Source organism: Fusarium keratoplasticum, chromosome 3 (genome assembly GCF_025433545.1).
Source record: "Fusarium keratoplasticum isolate Fu6.1 chromosome 3, whole genome shotgun sequence".
In the NCBI taxonomy this organism is placed as follows: Eukaryota; Fungi; Ascomycota; class Sordariomycetes; order Hypocreales; family Nectriaceae; genus Fusarium; species Fusarium keratoplasticum.
In genome coordinates this window covers 2089826-2104906 of record NC_070531.1, presented here as the reverse complement: position 1 = coordinate 2104906, position 15081 = coordinate 2089826, and the positions used below count along the sequence as shown (strand labels likewise).

At 52.2% G+C, this 15081-nt stretch overlaps 2 protein-coding genes across 2 annotated transcripts; one reads left to right on the top strand and one right to left on the bottom strand.

The window, feature by feature from the left end:
• Positions 1 to 983: 983 nt before the first annotated feature.
• Positions 984 to 2629, top strand: NCS57_00402000 (Methyltransf-2 domain-containing protein; the record flags this gene model as incomplete). Its single annotated transcript, XM_053053996.1, has 5 exons — positions 984 to 1325; positions 1381 to 1426; positions 1481 to 2152; positions 2210 to 2475; positions 2546 to 2629. Exons 1-5 carry the CDS (start codon positions 1029 to 1031, stop codon positions 2627 to 2629), a joined length of 1365 nt encoding a protein of 454 aa, XP_052916156.1. The 5' UTR covers positions 984 to 1028.
• Positions 2630 to 2941: 312 nt separating this feature from the next.
• On the bottom strand, positions 2942 to 13738 carry NCS57_00401900 (uncharacterized protein; the record flags this gene model as incomplete). The annotated part of the gene is made up of 15 exons (XM_053053995.1): positions 2942 to 4437; positions 4488 to 8907; positions 8959 to 9196; positions 9727 to 10003; positions 10154 to 10211; positions 10463 to 10882; positions 10992 to 11571; positions 12250 to 12301; positions 12432 to 12566; positions 12623 to 12863; positions 12918 to 13120; positions 13173 to 13238; positions 13291 to 13378; positions 13453 to 13509; positions 13568 to 13738. 15 exons carry the CDS (start codon positions 13736 to 13738, stop codon positions 2942 to 2944), a joined length of 8502 nt encoding a protein of 2833 aa, XP_052916155.1.
• Between the last annotated feature and the right edge of the window lie 1343 nt (positions 13739 to 15081).

Here is a 15081-nt window from a genome sequence, read left to right as displayed (position 1 = left end):
ACCCAGCACGAGTAGTTCGCAGAGGAAGCCATCCTTGGCCACGGTTGTCCGAGATTGCCGGCATCTACCAGCAAAGCAAGGCACGACGAGGCAAGGCAGGGGGCAGATGTTGGATTAGATATGGACATCGGCTTGCTCCAGAACATCCCATCTATGACCCCATTTCTCGTTCTACTCAGCAGTCTCGCAACTTTCAGGCGACTTGGAGCATGGTGTGACAGCTCTCTCCGAGATCTAGTTGCACGTGTGCCTCGCTTGGTTGCATTCAGAAGCTCACCGCCATAAACAATACAATCCTCGTCCGTGTTATCTTTGAAGGTCAAAGCATCTTTCACCTACAGTTTCTTTGACATCAGACTACATCTTGTGTCCGTTTCGAGTTGCGGCCATACATCAAAGTATGTATCACGACTCTTTTTCTCCCCTCTCATGGCTTCGCCGGGGCAACTGGTCCCAAGTGAGACAGACACAAGCATGGGCCACTCCTGTCAAGCCCAATCGGAGAATTGTTGCTGTGTCACAGCAGCTGCACCAATGTTTCGTGCAACGGAAGCACTGAGTGGCATTTAATGACTGGCAATTGAGTGGTTGAGTTTCATGGTTGAGCTTAATGAATGATGCCAAGGCCAGCACGCAACATGACCATCCGTCCCATCAGTCTGGTCTGGGTCGCAGCCGAAAGCCTGCTTCTTGAGCGTGGTCCTCCGGCCGGTCCGCGGGGGTTTGCCCATCTGGGCCTGGACCAGGACGACCATAGTCGCTTCAGGCGCGCGCGATAATGTCTCATTTTATCAACTTGGTCGGTCGACTAGCAGGGCAAACCATTGGCTCCGAGGCCCGAGTGGGCGGGCTCGCCCACCTTGGTTCTGGGCCAGTTCGCGAACCGACCTTCTTTTGCTTCTGCATCGCTGAATTGTACTTTGGCCTTGTTGTAGCTGCTGACCCCTATCCGAAACAGAAAAGTCGCCCTCACTGTTGAGAGAGAGAAGCAACCCATCCGAGATCAATTCCCGCTGAGACGCTCCAAAATGACCAACGACTCAGTTCAGTCGGGATCCGAGCCTGCGGTACCAGTGGGTCGGACTACGGAAACGTCTCATATGATCCAGCTGGCTAGGAAGATCACCGAGGAGACTGAGAAGCTTGACAAGTACTTGAAGGAGAATGGACTTCCGGACCCTGGATTTGACGTTGGTGCTCCTGGCGACTTTCCCGCGCTACCAGACGATATCCAAAAGAGCCGCCAGGAAATCGTATATGCTACAAATGAACTAGGTCTTCTTGTTAGAGGACCTAGGGAATCTGTTAGATGGGGTGTTTGGAGTGTAAGTAAGCTTGTTTTTTGAGTTTTGGCTATGAGGGCTGACCCCGTTTGCAAAGTTTCTGGATACTGTAAGCTTGCAGATTCTTAACAGCTACGACATTCGTAAGTCATTTTTAACTTTATTTGGTAATCTATAGGTGTTCTAATGCATCGTAGCTAGCCTTGTTCCTTTGGATAGGCCTATTTCGTTGGCTGAGCTGGAATCCAAGACTACGCTTGATCCCATCAACTTGGCTCGCAACCTTCGTCATGCCATGACAAACGCCATCTTCCAGGAGCCAACTCCCGGATACATCGCTCATACTGCTGCCTCCAAGATGCTACTGAAGGACGCCAACCTCAGATCCTGGGTTGGCTTCAACTCGGAGGATATCTTTCCCGCGGCTGCCCACTCCTTGCAGGCCATCCGGGATTATCCAGAGGCTACCTCGCTCACGCGCACTGGCTTTAACGTTGCCTTTGACACGGTCGACAAGGAGCCCATGTTTGCAACCTTTGGCAAGAACCCCGTGCGTGCTAAGCGTATGGGCCAAGCTATGGCTAGCTTGACTGGAGGCAAGGGATACGAGGTTTCGTACTTTGTCGACAACTACGACTTGTCCGACGTGGACGCAAACGAGGGCACGCTGGTTGATGTTGGAGGCAGCCATGGCTTTGTGTGCGTCGACTTGGGCAAGAAGTGGAAGAAGATGAAGTTTGTGGTGCAGGATCTGCAAAAGACGGTTGACAGCGCCCCCAAGCCGATTTGCGAAGATCAAGACGTGGCCGAGCGTATAACCTTGCAGGCCCACGACTTTTTCACAGAACAGCCTGTAAAGGGTGCTGATGGTACGACTTCACAAACAATCAGTTGTTAAAACAGCTCTTGCTAACATAAATCTCCAGTCTACTTCTTCCGCTGGATCATCCACAACTACTCGACTCCCTATGCCATCAAGATTCTCAAGAACCTCATCCCAGCCCTCAAGCCCGGCGCCCGCATTGTTATTAATGACCACTGCCTCCGGGTGCCCGGGTCCGAGAACCCGTGGGACGAAAAGGTGATGCGCAGCATGGACATGGTCATGATGGTGCTTCTCAACGCCCAGGAGCGGACCGAGAAGGAGTTTGAGGACCTCTTCAAGGCTGCTGACGAGCGCTTTGTGTTTAAGGTTTGTTTCCTGCTTCATCCTCGATGCTGTCTTTTGTTCGTGTGCCTGTGCTGACGTTGTTTGTTCCCAGGGTGTTACGAGGGCGGATGGATGTCGCATGGGTGTTGTTGAGGCTGTTTGGCAGCCCGAGGCCATCAACGGGGCACATGACTGATTGAGAATGTAGATCCAGCGATAATGGGTAAACCGCAATCCTAGGAAGCCTGGTACTAGCAATAGTGTCACCTTGTTTTTGCCCTTGGTTTGGTTGATGTGCATTTGACAGTTGCCCTACTCGCAACTTTGAGTTGCTTAATTATACATTATATAAACATACAGAAAACCTTTTGCCCTCCCCTATACCTCCACATTAACCATGTTTTTCTTGAACTCGTCTCTGGACTGTTGTGCATCAAAGCTGTTACTCGGCACTGATACTCGTCTCGATCCGTTCGGCTTGTCCATAATTATACACCGTGCTCATCACTCAGTTCTTGTCCAGCCCAAAACCACCTCTCATGGCAACTTCTGCGCCCAGCCCGGCAATTGTCTTGTCGCTTAGGACTTCAAATACCGACACTTCGACTTCGCAGTTGGTCACAACCCAGTTGCGGACTCCAACAGCAACAAGCGAGTCGACTCCGTACACATTGGGTGGCTTTCCGGTGTCAATCTCCTCGGGAAGCATGTTCATGGCCTTGGCCAGCATCTGAGAGAGGCCTGTCGTGACGATCTGAGCAGCCGCTTCCGTATTGGCGCAGCGAGAGAGCAAGGATCTCATGTCGGCCTTCTCGGAGTCATCCACCGCCGTCAGGTCAGGAGGTGGCATGTCAACCTGGTTGAGATGGCTGTAGAGGGCAGTCCGGGTCCAGTATGGGTCAGCTGGCTGGTTCTGTCGGATGAGACCACCAGTTCCGATGCCCATAATGACTTGAGGAGGCATCGCAGTCGTAGGAGTAACCTCCATGGTGATTGCGTGTGCCATCACGGTGAGGAAGTCTTGGTGTCGAATTCCGTAGAAGCCACTGGCTCGGAGCTTGTTGAGGATCTCGTCATCCTCTGTGAGCATTCCCGCGCCAAGGACCGGCCCAAGGTCGATAGAAACTGCATGCTTGCCTTCGGATCGGTAGCTGCAAGCGAGAGCGTCTTGGAAACAATTTCCAGCGGCATAGTTTGCCTGGCCTCGGTTGCCGATGACTCCCGCCGAGCTGGAAAGAAAGATGAAGAAGGGATTCTCCGTATGAGCTGAGATGACTCGAACAAGATTGTCAGAACCGATCGCCTTGGGTCTGAATGCGGCATTCCAATCCGAGTAAGTCATGTTCTCGAAGACGGCATCTTTGATGACGGCAGCACATTGGAAGACGCCTTTGATGGGGGGCATGTCCAGCAAGACGTCGTACCCGATCACCTTCTCTAGAGCTTCTGCATCGCAAATGTCGACCTGGTAGACTTGCACGTGGATACCCTTCTCGTTGAGGTCCTCAATGAAGAGGCGAGAAGCCTCAGACGAGGCACCGGAACGTGACAAAAAGGCGATATGCTCTGCCCCGTTGTTGATCAGCAGTTCGCAGATACTGCGGCCAAGCCCACCCAACCCCCCTGCTAGAAGGTATGTAGACTTGCTGCAAAGGGCCTCGCGAAGAGACTTGACGGGCTTGGGAGCTCGAACGGGCACAAGCGGGTTGGATCTAGGGCCTCCAGTGACTGCAACAAGGCCAAGATATGGGCTCTTCTCAACAAGCTCGAATGCCTGCTTGAGATTGGGCAGCTCAACCCACCTGATGAGATCTTTGCTCACAGCAAACTTTTCCTCGTTAAGCCCTGCGAGATTAACAAGCTCATCGAGGAGCTCAGAGACGTAATCTGCGTCGTCCTTTAGCAGGTTCGCCAAATCAAAGCTGATAAACGAGGTAGAAGTTGACGTGACTCGGATAGGAGGTGGGCAAGATGACCTGCTTGCAAACTGAACGATGGTGCCACCTGGAATGAGTCAGCATGTGTGTAATAGGAGATGTGTATGGTAAACTTGCCTCTGCGGACGCACTTGAAGTTGGCCTCAACGTGGTCTTGAGTCGAGTTGTAAACAAGGTCCACGCCCTTGCCTCCCGTGCGGTCGCAAACAACATTGACAAAGCCATCCGAGTCCGCCTCAATGATGTGATCATTCTTTAGACCCAGACGTCTCAGAGCAGTTCGTTGGAGACCCAAATCTGGCTTCTTGATGGTTGCAAAGACTTCAATCCACAGTGGAGATGCCACAGCGATTGCAGCCAAGCCGAACGAGCTGGCTCCAGTGTGGACAAGGACCGTCTTGCCCTGACCTAGTCGTCCCACCTTCACAAGTGAATGATAAGCGCTGACGCATTGGCTTAGAGGTAGACCATATGGCCACTTTCTGACGAAGCGGCTGTCGATCTGCATCGTGTTCTGCAAGGAGCCATCAACCGCAAGAGCACTGACACGATCACCTGGCAGCAATCCAGACACGTCGCGGCCCATTCGGGTAATGGTGCCGCGGAAATTAGCTCCTACCACCGAGTCAACAGTTCTTCCTATGACAGTCTCCAAGTCGGCATGGTTGAGGGTAGCACTGTTGAATACGATCTCGACGTCGCCGGGTTTGGTGTTGAATGTGTCACCAGGAACGAAGTTCATGTCATCGCCACCGAGGCCCGGGCGCTCAATGTGTAGCTTGAGATGACGCTGGTGCGAATGAAAATGTACCTTGAGAACTCGAGTCGAAATACCATTCTCGACAATGTTGTTGAGCGGATGGAGGGGGCTCAGACGTGGGACAAAGACGAAGCCCCCTCGTTCGGCATACTCCAACTCACGAGGGAATGGGCCTTTATCCGTTTTGAACGACCGGGCGAAGATAGGATAAATATAGCTGATCACACGGTCAGAGTTCAGGGACGTTCCTATATCAAGGTCAAACGTCACGATGATCTTGAGGGGGTCCTCGGAGACCAAGGTGCGACTCAGGGCGACGATAGGGGCACCTTTGGGGTTCTTGCCCGACACAGTTGCGCCGCGAGTGACCCAGAGGATCCCCTTGGCGTTCTTTTGGAGGGAATGGAAAGCTTTGAAGCCATCTTCGTTCCAGTGAAACACCGAGGCGTCTTTGGCCTCGCCCAAGGCAAAGTCAAGTAAGGACATGACCAACTTGCCCTTAACTCTCGCAGGGTCCTCAAGCACCTCAGAGAGATGCATAGGCTGAATCTCCCACCAAGGATGTCTGATGCCTAATCGAACAGTGAACGATGTGGCTTCTGGTTGAGGCTCCGTGGGCAGCAGAACGATGACATGAGTCGCAGTGTCTGGCTTGAAAGCAGGATCATGACGATGCACTCGAAATTTTAAATGCCCAATGTTTTCAAAAGAGAGCACCTCTTCTTCAATGAGCCCTGTCGTGGTCTCACTGCAAGCTTCCAGAAGAAACCCAGGCTGTTTGAGGTGCTTGAAAAGGCTAGAAATGTCGACACCGTCTCGATTGCAGACAATGATCAGATCATACTTCGGCATAGGCCCAGAGCCATTGATAGATCTCTTCTCGACGAGTCCCTTCAAGTTACGTCCCTCGGAAGTGGAAAGAAAGCCTAGTAAGTCGTCGTTTTCAGAGATCTGAGCCAGGGAAAAGCGAGACAGCCATGGTTTCTCTCGGTCAACAATGTAATCCCAGTCCTCATTGCTGTGTGTCTGCACCTCAAGATCTCCAGCGAGCCAGCAACTGTTTGCAACCTTCTTTGCAATACACGTGCTGCCACCAACTTGGAGTATGGAGAGTTCTGGGTACTTGTATGCGATCCCCATGATAAGGTGTTCGACCGAGGTTAGGTCTCTTACCATCGTGATATCCCTTTTCCACACGACGTGAGTGCAGAGGGTGCGATGGTTGGATAAGAATTCTCCTTGAATAGGGGCTGGACTGGAAATTCTTGTCAAGTGAAGACCATTGATGACGACAGAAGGCCTCGTCCAGCAGGATTGCGCCATGGAAATGTCTGCATTTGCGTCGCGAATGCCACTCCGTGTCGCAGTCGCGTATCCGGCGAACGTATTGCCCTGGTCTCGAGAGATGTCTGATGACACAAAGATGCTCTTGATGTACGTCGGTACCATCGGCTCGTTGTCGATGGCAAAAAGAGTCTGAAACATGGAGTCGAGAGTAGCTGGATGGATCAGATGGTCGTATTCAAACTTGGCTGGCATCTTCGACTTTGTGTCGGGGACGCGGACCTGGCTCACGCAGCCATGGTCGCCCTTGCGTATCTCTGTAATGTTCTGGAACAATGTGCCATAGTTCATGCCGACAGTGTCGAGAAGTTCATAGAGCTGTCGTGGAACAATGGGCTTCCCACATGTAGCTTTGACAGAATCGTACCTTTTCTGATGCTGGCCGAAAGTGGCCTTCCACTCACCCTGTTGGTACCGAGCTTGGATCAAACCAGTGGCATGCTGTTCCCATGGAGCGTCAAGTGGCTTCGAGTAGATGGAAAATTCGAAATAGGGACTGTTCTTCTGATCAACTGCAACGGGAGATGCGCGCTTGAAGTTCAGAGCCGTCTCTAGCCCGTGCGCTGTGCTTGGAATAATCATGGCCTTGTCGATCCGCATGTCGGTGATCTCGTACCCAAAGAGTCTCTCATCATCCTTGATCAGCTGGCGGATGCCCTCTAGGACCATTGTAACCATGCCGGCAGCAGGGTAGATGATGGTCTTTTGCACTCGGTGATCCTGAATCCAGGGGTTCTCCGAGATGCGAAGAAATCCGCGCCAGCGAGGTTCGAATGAGATGGCATCCGCCGTGGGGGCGCCGATTAGATCCTGCCGTGGGAACTCCCTGAATCTGTTGGCCTGTCCGAGGTGTGACTCATGCCAGTAAGACTTGGTGTGGTTCCAAGGATAAGGAGGAAGATCTGCCAGACACTTGAGCGGGACCTGATAAGACCCTCGAGAAACAACCTCCTTCATGCTGATGGAACAACCCAGAGCCCAGAGCCCACCGATGGCACGGAGAAGGGACATGGCTTCGGGTATCCCCTTTCCTGGCAAGACTGAGCAATAAGGTGGCCCAAACTTGCTGTCAATGCTCGACACAATGTCCAGAGTTGGGGAACGCAGAGCCGCGGCAGGACTGAGCTCGAGGATCGCATCCGGGCGTTCCTCTGCCGGTAGCTTCAACATTGATTCCATGGCGCCCAGAAAGTTGACTGGAGACACCAAGTTCTCAGCCCAGTAGTGTTTACCAAGACCAGAGCCCTCAATGGGCGCCCCGGTGACTGAAGAAAACATCCTCACCCCCCTGGGATGCTCTCGAGGAGTGACTAGTGCCAGTGCCGATTTGTACTCGCTCTCGACCAACTTCATGTGAGAAGAATGGTAGGCAACTTGGACCGAGAGGATTTGGCAAAAGATGTTCTTGGCCGAAAAGTCGTCTTTGGCCCGCAGGATGCAGTCCCTTGTCCCAGACAGCGTCGTGGAGCGAGGGCTGTTGATGCATGCAACCTCGCATTGGTAAGATGTGGTTCTGAAGTGAGTTTCAACATCGAGTACGGAAAGACCGACGACCATCATGGCGCCCTGAAGCTGAGGGGCCTTGAGATTGATGGAAGAGGCCACTACGCCGCGGTAATAGGCAACTTCCCAAGCGGCTTCTTTGGTGAGAGCCCCTGAAGCGTAGGCTGCTGCCACTTCTCCTGAAGAATGGCCCACGACGCAATTGGGGGTAATGAGAAATGAGTCCAAGAGCTCAACGAGTGCGACTTGCAGAGCAGTGGTTGCCGGCTGGGCGATCCGAGGATCAGAGATGCGGCTTTCGCCTTCGTCCTGGAGTATCTCTTCGAGAAGATCAAAGGGACTTCCGAGATTCTTCATGTACAAAGAGGCGGCCTCCAGACTGTCGCGGAATGCCTCAAAGGGCAAAAGGTCTTTTCCCATCTGCGCAAACTGTGCGCCTTGGCCACAGAAGAGGAAGCAGATCTTGAGGTTCTTGTTCTTCGGAGATCGGATGAAATCGGCCTCATTGATGCTTTGAAGCTTCTTAATGAGTTCCTCCCGGGACCAGGAAACACGAGTATACTTCCATTCGAGGTTAGAGCGACGTGAACCAAGTGTGTAGGCATAGTTGCGAAGGAAGTCGGGGTCGTTTCCCACTTGGGAGCTCAGGTAAGGGAGGTGAGACTCTATGACCCGGCGAAGACCAGATTTCTCATGAGATGAGAAACAAAAGACCTGGGGACCAAAGCCAGTGTCAGGACTGTACTCGGAAGTTGAGGAATTCGCTGAGCTGGTGACGAGGGAGTTGTGGTTGCCCTTGAGCCCACGGGCTGACATGTATTTGGGGGCCTCATCCATGATGACATGGGCATTAGTGCCGCCAAAGCCAAAGCAATTGACGCTGACACGACGAAGCCCCTGGAGAGGCCATTCCATCATCTCTGTTGGTACCTGGCGTAGGTTAGCAAGAGCTGCGGTGATGGAGGGAAGTGATCAACTTACCTTGACCTTCCAGGTCTGGAAGTCGATGTTGGGATTGCCATTCTTAAAATTGATATTAGGAGGAATCTTCCCATGTTCCAAGGTAAGGACACCCTTGATCAGTCCGGCGACGCCAGCAGCGCCTTCAAGATGGCCGATATTTGGCTTGACGGAGCCGACGATAATGGGGTTACTGACGGTTCGTATAGAGGCCAGCGACTCGGAAATGGCCTTGAGCTCTCGCCAATCTCCAGCAGGGCTGCCGTCAGATCAATCAAATCAGATCAGGACCCAAATCTGATCTGAACTGATAATTTGCCCTCTATATCTGATCTGATTGATTGATTGATAGATATCTGATATATCATAGCTCACGTGAAGCTATCCCCATCCTCAGGATCCTGCCCTAGGTTCTAACTGGCCTTGTTGCTCAAGCATAGGCCCCCTAGAGTAACACGCCCTCCCCTGATCCAGTTCTTCAGTAATTGGACCGACTCAATGCTCGATCCAAGCAGGGAATGCCGCTGTGAGGTGACTGTAAGCTTCGCAAGACTGAATGCTCTCTCACAGTCAGTTGCCATGGCCGGAATAGCAAGGACGTCCAATGCAAATCTGCTTAAACGCGGGAAAGCGTTCCTATGATCAATCCACCACTGAATAGGGTCATTCACCTGCTCCGGCTCAAGCCTGTAGTATCGTTCAAGCTCACTGCCTGTTGCTGAGAGCTTAGGCTGCCGGCTTTTTTTACCCACTGCTCAAACCTACTTTGCTCAGGTCGGGGGCGTTAACGAGGGCGTGGCGAAAATACTCTCCTCAGAGGCATCATCGTCGTTTGAGTACCAACGCTCAAAGTAGCCTTTGATGCCATCCTTTGCATCCCGAAGCCATTGTAGCTGCTCCGGGGAGGTCCAGTTAGTCTCAAGCCACCGGAGGCCAAGGTCCGGATTTAGAACAACAGAGGCCGCAAACAGAGGCGATCGCCCGAGGAGAGTGTAGTACTCGTTAAGCTTAATCCAAGCATTATTGATGCTTGCCCTAATATTCTGCACGCTCTTGGCCCTCCATACTAGCAATATTGCTCATGGAACGAGCATCGCCCTGTAGGTAGTCCTCTCGAGAATGTGCAGGGAGGGCATCTTCATTAAACTGTGGGCTGGCAAGTTGATGGGCCGGAAGAGCTGTTTCGCGGCGGCGGCGTAACGGCGTGATCTCATACCCCTGAAGTCGTGATGGTAGTCGTTGCTGGCGTGAGGGTCGCTCTCGGGTTTGTCCGACTGCTGATGGTCGCGCAGATATTGATTTCACACCCGTAGCTGGTTCGGGCTCCTCTCCCTGGATCATATGTCTTACTTCCGCAGCTAGATGAGCAGTTTCATCCTCGTAGAGAACCCTCCAGTCTTCGAGATGTTCCAGAATAAACTCCATCCCTGTCATGACCTCCCAGAGCCGGCCGTGACCCCCCGCTTGTACCCCATCCCTGTGTTCTCATCGTCATATTATAGATCGGCTCCAAGATATGACTAACCTCCCTGAGGACCTTCCAGTCATCAGAGGTCAGGATGTCAGCTGTAGGAACCCTTCTTGAGGCGTCTGCTTCCAGCCCTAGCTCTTGAATGAAGCTATTGAGCTCAGACTGCTTGATCAAGGCGCGTTCGATCATCATATAGGTCGAATTCCATCTCGTAGCGTTGTTCTGTATGACTTCAAGCTCGGCCGTTGATTCTTCTGCAAGCTTGTATATGTCCGCCTCCTCCTGCTCCTTGGCATGTGCTTTGAATGCTTCGGTGCGTTGCGGAGAGGCTCGGATGAACCTGACGATATTATGAAGCTTCCCAACTGGACCCTTAGCTCGCCAGTGTTCGAGGTCTTCTTCAACCCGCTCCAGCATGCCATAAGCCTCAGATTGAAGTTCGAAAAGAAGCTGCATCATCGCCATAGAGGAAAGCTTGGGCAACAAGGTTTAGAATATGCCCGAAACATCGCATCCTTCGTGCCTCCGTATCCGCTCGAGTCATCGAGGCATCGAGAGTTGTGTAGAGGCTTCGCAAGCAAACATCGTTGCTGGTCGCATTATCACAGATCGAGACCCCAAGCTTCGAATCGATCCCCCAATCACGGACGACATTCCTTATAGTGTAGGCGATATTCTCGCCGGCGTGAGACCCGATCTGCCTCCTGAAAGCCAGCAGCCGGCTTTGGTATAAGTTGCTCTGGTCAATATAGTGACCAAAGATCGAAATGAAAGCTAGTCTGTTTGGAGAGGTCCAGAGATCGAAGCTGATATGTACCTGGGTAATAGCCTTGTCGAGTTCCTCCTTGACGGCCGCTTTCTTTAAAGAGAGTATATCCTCTAGGTCTTTCTTAGCTGCAGTTCGACCCCAGGGCACCTGGGTATAAAGATCAGGGTCTAGCTGACGGAATAGCTCTTGTAGGTAGGTACTCTCGAAGGTAGTAAAGGGGAGATTAGAATCAACAATATAGCCAACTGAGAGCTCTCTGATCCGCGCCATCTTCGCTCGGGGAAGAATGAAGGAAGAAGGAGCTGGCCGTTTCTTGGATGCGCTTCTTTGAAGATCGAGGACCGACGAATCGTCAGATGAGCCCGGTTCGAAGGTCTCGGTGATCCTGTGAGCTCTGAAACTGTTAGTAATACCCAGAAAAAGGGAAGGACCGCCAACTTGTAAAGATGGGCTTGTGCCGAAGATGTCGACTGAGCATTGAAAAATCGCGGTGTGCCCTTATCATCACAGAGCCGGCAACACCAGATATCCCCGCTAGATGTATTGTCTCTCCTCAATTCTGCTAGGAACCAGCCATGGTTTCCGATCCAGCTTCGCCGGCCCCTGCTCTTCCTCCTATCTAAGAGGCTTGCAATAACGAAACGTCGTTGGCCCCAAGTAATCTTGTAAAGGTCGTCAACGGAAGAATCGGTAGTCGAGGCTAAAGCCAAAGCGGCATCATACTGCTTGGCGATGCTCTTAGGCCGGGATCCGAGACGAGGAAATGCGGGTGGTGGCGATGACGACGCGCTGCCAGCAAGGCTGCCTTTTAAAGCGGTCTCGGACATTTTGGACTATGATTAGCAGAAGGTCTAGATAGCTTCAAAATTAAATAGCCAAGATAGGTTTCTGACGATCCAAGGGTGGTGTATGTTCATCTGGCTAAGGCTATACCGTGATAGAGCGAGAGTAGGAAAAAAGGGGGAACCTTCCTTCAGATTTGCCTCCGGCCAGGACCCAGGCAAGCAGGGGTCCAGGACCAATCAGCTCGGCTGACCCCTGTAACACCGTTGCTTTTCGGAGAGAGCCTTACTCTCCGGAGTCGGAGCATATAGATGATCCGGCAGTTCTAGGGTAACCGCTCTCTGTGCAAGGGATATCAGATATATCAGATGTATAGACGCTTGTATCTGAATTGATTGATCTGATGAAATTCCATATCTGATTTGAATTGATTGATTTGATTGATATATCTGATTGTTAATCTGATCTGACGGCAGCCCTGATCTCCAGCCTGCGTCCCTGTGCCATGACATTCGACGTAGGCAGTCTGATTGAAGTCGAGGCCGGCAGACTCATAGATTGAGGTGATGTTTTCAACCTGAGCCTCCTTGCTGGGGAGGGTGATGCCTTTTCATCGTTAGCCGTCACGTAAGGGGAAAGGAGAGTAGAGAGACCTGGCATACCTGTAGTGTGACCGTCTTGATTGACCCTGGTGGCCCGTATGACAGCTCGAATAGTGTCGTTGTCCCTTATAGCATCCTGAAGACGCTTAAGAACTACAACGCCGATACCTTCGCCTCTCCCATAACCGTTCGCTCGGGCGTCGAACGTGAAACACTTTCCATCGGGGCTGAGGAAGTTTAGTGCCGTCATAGGCATCATGGTGTTTGGGGTGAGGATCATGCCGGCACCAGCAGCGATAGCCTGAAGACATCAGCATCCCTCGGTTTCATTGTTTTCCGAGACTGCAACACGTACCAGTGAAGACTCCCTAGATCGGAGACTCTGCGCAGCAAGGTGTACAGACACCAGACTGCCGGAACAGCCAGTGTCGATGGTCATGCTGGGCCCGTGCAAGTTGAAATAGTATGAGATACGGTTTGCCATGATGGCGATGCCATTTCCAGTAGCAGCATACTGAGGCTGCCAGTCTGGATCTCGTAGGCAGACCTGCTCATAGTCTGGGAGGGTTAGATTCTGGGCTCGTATAGGGTTGAAGGAAGCTTTACTCACCTTTGACAAATGAGCCGACGTAGACAGCCGTGTCGCTTCCGTCAATGTCTTCCTTTCTGATTCCAGCTGTGGCCTCAGTGTCAATACGAGCTCCGCCGAGTGGAAGAGAGTTTATTACCATTTTCTAGCGCTTCGTAGGAGGCTTCGAGGAGAATTCTCTGTTGGGGGTCGATCGCTTTGGCATCTTCGGCAGCGACGGAGAAGAACTAAAGGGGGGAGTCCAGTCAGACGAGTCACTGGAAATAACAAATGAAGTCGCAAGGAAGGAAGAAGGACTCACTGAGGCATCAAAAGCGGCAAAATCACCTTTCAGAAAGTGGGCACCGCGGAAGGAGATCTGGAGTTATGGTTCAGTATCGTCGCATTCCTCGCTGGAGATGTCGACGTCGACTTACGCTGCCCTGACGGTCACCGCCGGGATGATAGTAGCCGTCGATGTTGAGGCGATTCTTGGGAAACTCGGACCACTGGGACTCGCCTCGCTCGAGGACTCTCCAGAGTTCCTCGGGCGAGGAAGCGTCACCCGGGAAGCGAAGGCCGATGCCGACGACGGCTATGTCGTCCATCTTGGCCACGCCGGGAAGAGAGGGTAGGTGTGTTGAAGTCAGTGAAGCTTTTCCTTGGTTGCTAAGTGTAGGTATGATGGGTAGTAAGGTGCGGATTAAGAGGTGAGGAAAGGAAATCGGAAGTGAAGTGCGGATTTTGGTTTTGGGAAGAAGCGAAGGTAGAAGGGTTGGCTAGCCCCTAAGACATAGGTAAAGAGAAGTGGGTTGAGCGTGATTCACGACCAGTGAAAACCCAGAGGGAAAATGGTTGATGCTGGCGCTGTAGAGACTACGGTTGGCTTCTGGCGGCCAGGTAGGTCTGCAGCAGGTAGGAGAGGGGCGTTGCCAGCTGCCAGGGCGCGCATGTAAACGGATGGACACTGAAGGAACCGTGAACAGGAGGAAAACAAGGTGAGGATGCTTTCCATGGGGCATAATAGTGAACCGTTCGTATACAATAGCATCTCATCTCTTTATCCTTTGGGAGATGCAACAACAGACAAGGCATGCTCTGCTACCATCCTCGAGGATGGCAGCTCACTGCTCTACAGTCTAGGAACCCACCTTGTTGGTCCTGGGGTCCTTTGTAGGAAAGGTGAGTCCCAACAAACGCTGGCAGCTACTCTCCTTTGATATTATTGGCAGTTGGCCATGGATAGCATATGCTCCAGAACCAGGAAATGCAAATGGAGACCCCTGGGTACCTATCTACGAAACTTGAATGCGACACTCCATAGATTTTGTTTGTATGGGCTGACCCTCGGCCCAAGTCCAGTGCGTCGCTTGAAGCTTGGACACTAGGGGGCATTGCATGTCCGGCATGACACTCTATGGAGGTGCAAGCACGGAGATGGAATATGTACATGCCTCTCAAAAGACGGAATTGGACCAGCACAGCATTTTCTAGGGCAGATCGAGCGGCAGCGTGCTTGGGGTGAGAATGCCATCGTCATCCAACTCGTGCTCTAGAGCCTGAAGCTACCTACCCAGCCCAGTTCTTTACCAGATGACGGGAACCTCACTGCGAATACTGGCCCTAGTCACGTGTGGTTGGGAATTGGCTGTGCTGCGCCTTTGGCGAAGTGGTGACGATTCTGAATCGGGACCAGGCTGTTTGACTCGACCTCGGACTTGAAGGCGATATTGATATTGATGGCACCAAAAGTGGGAAAATGTTTCTTCAGTAGGATCGAGTCTTTGATTTCGAGAACAAACAGCCTTGGCTGGATGAGCAAGTCGCTTGGTGACTTGTCAGTGGGGAATGTGCGGATAGGGGCATGGCCGTTGCGGCAGCCTGGCAGCAAACGGAGCTGTTGATAGATTAATCAACCTGCAAGGCCCCGGCGGTCAGCATGAATATGAAT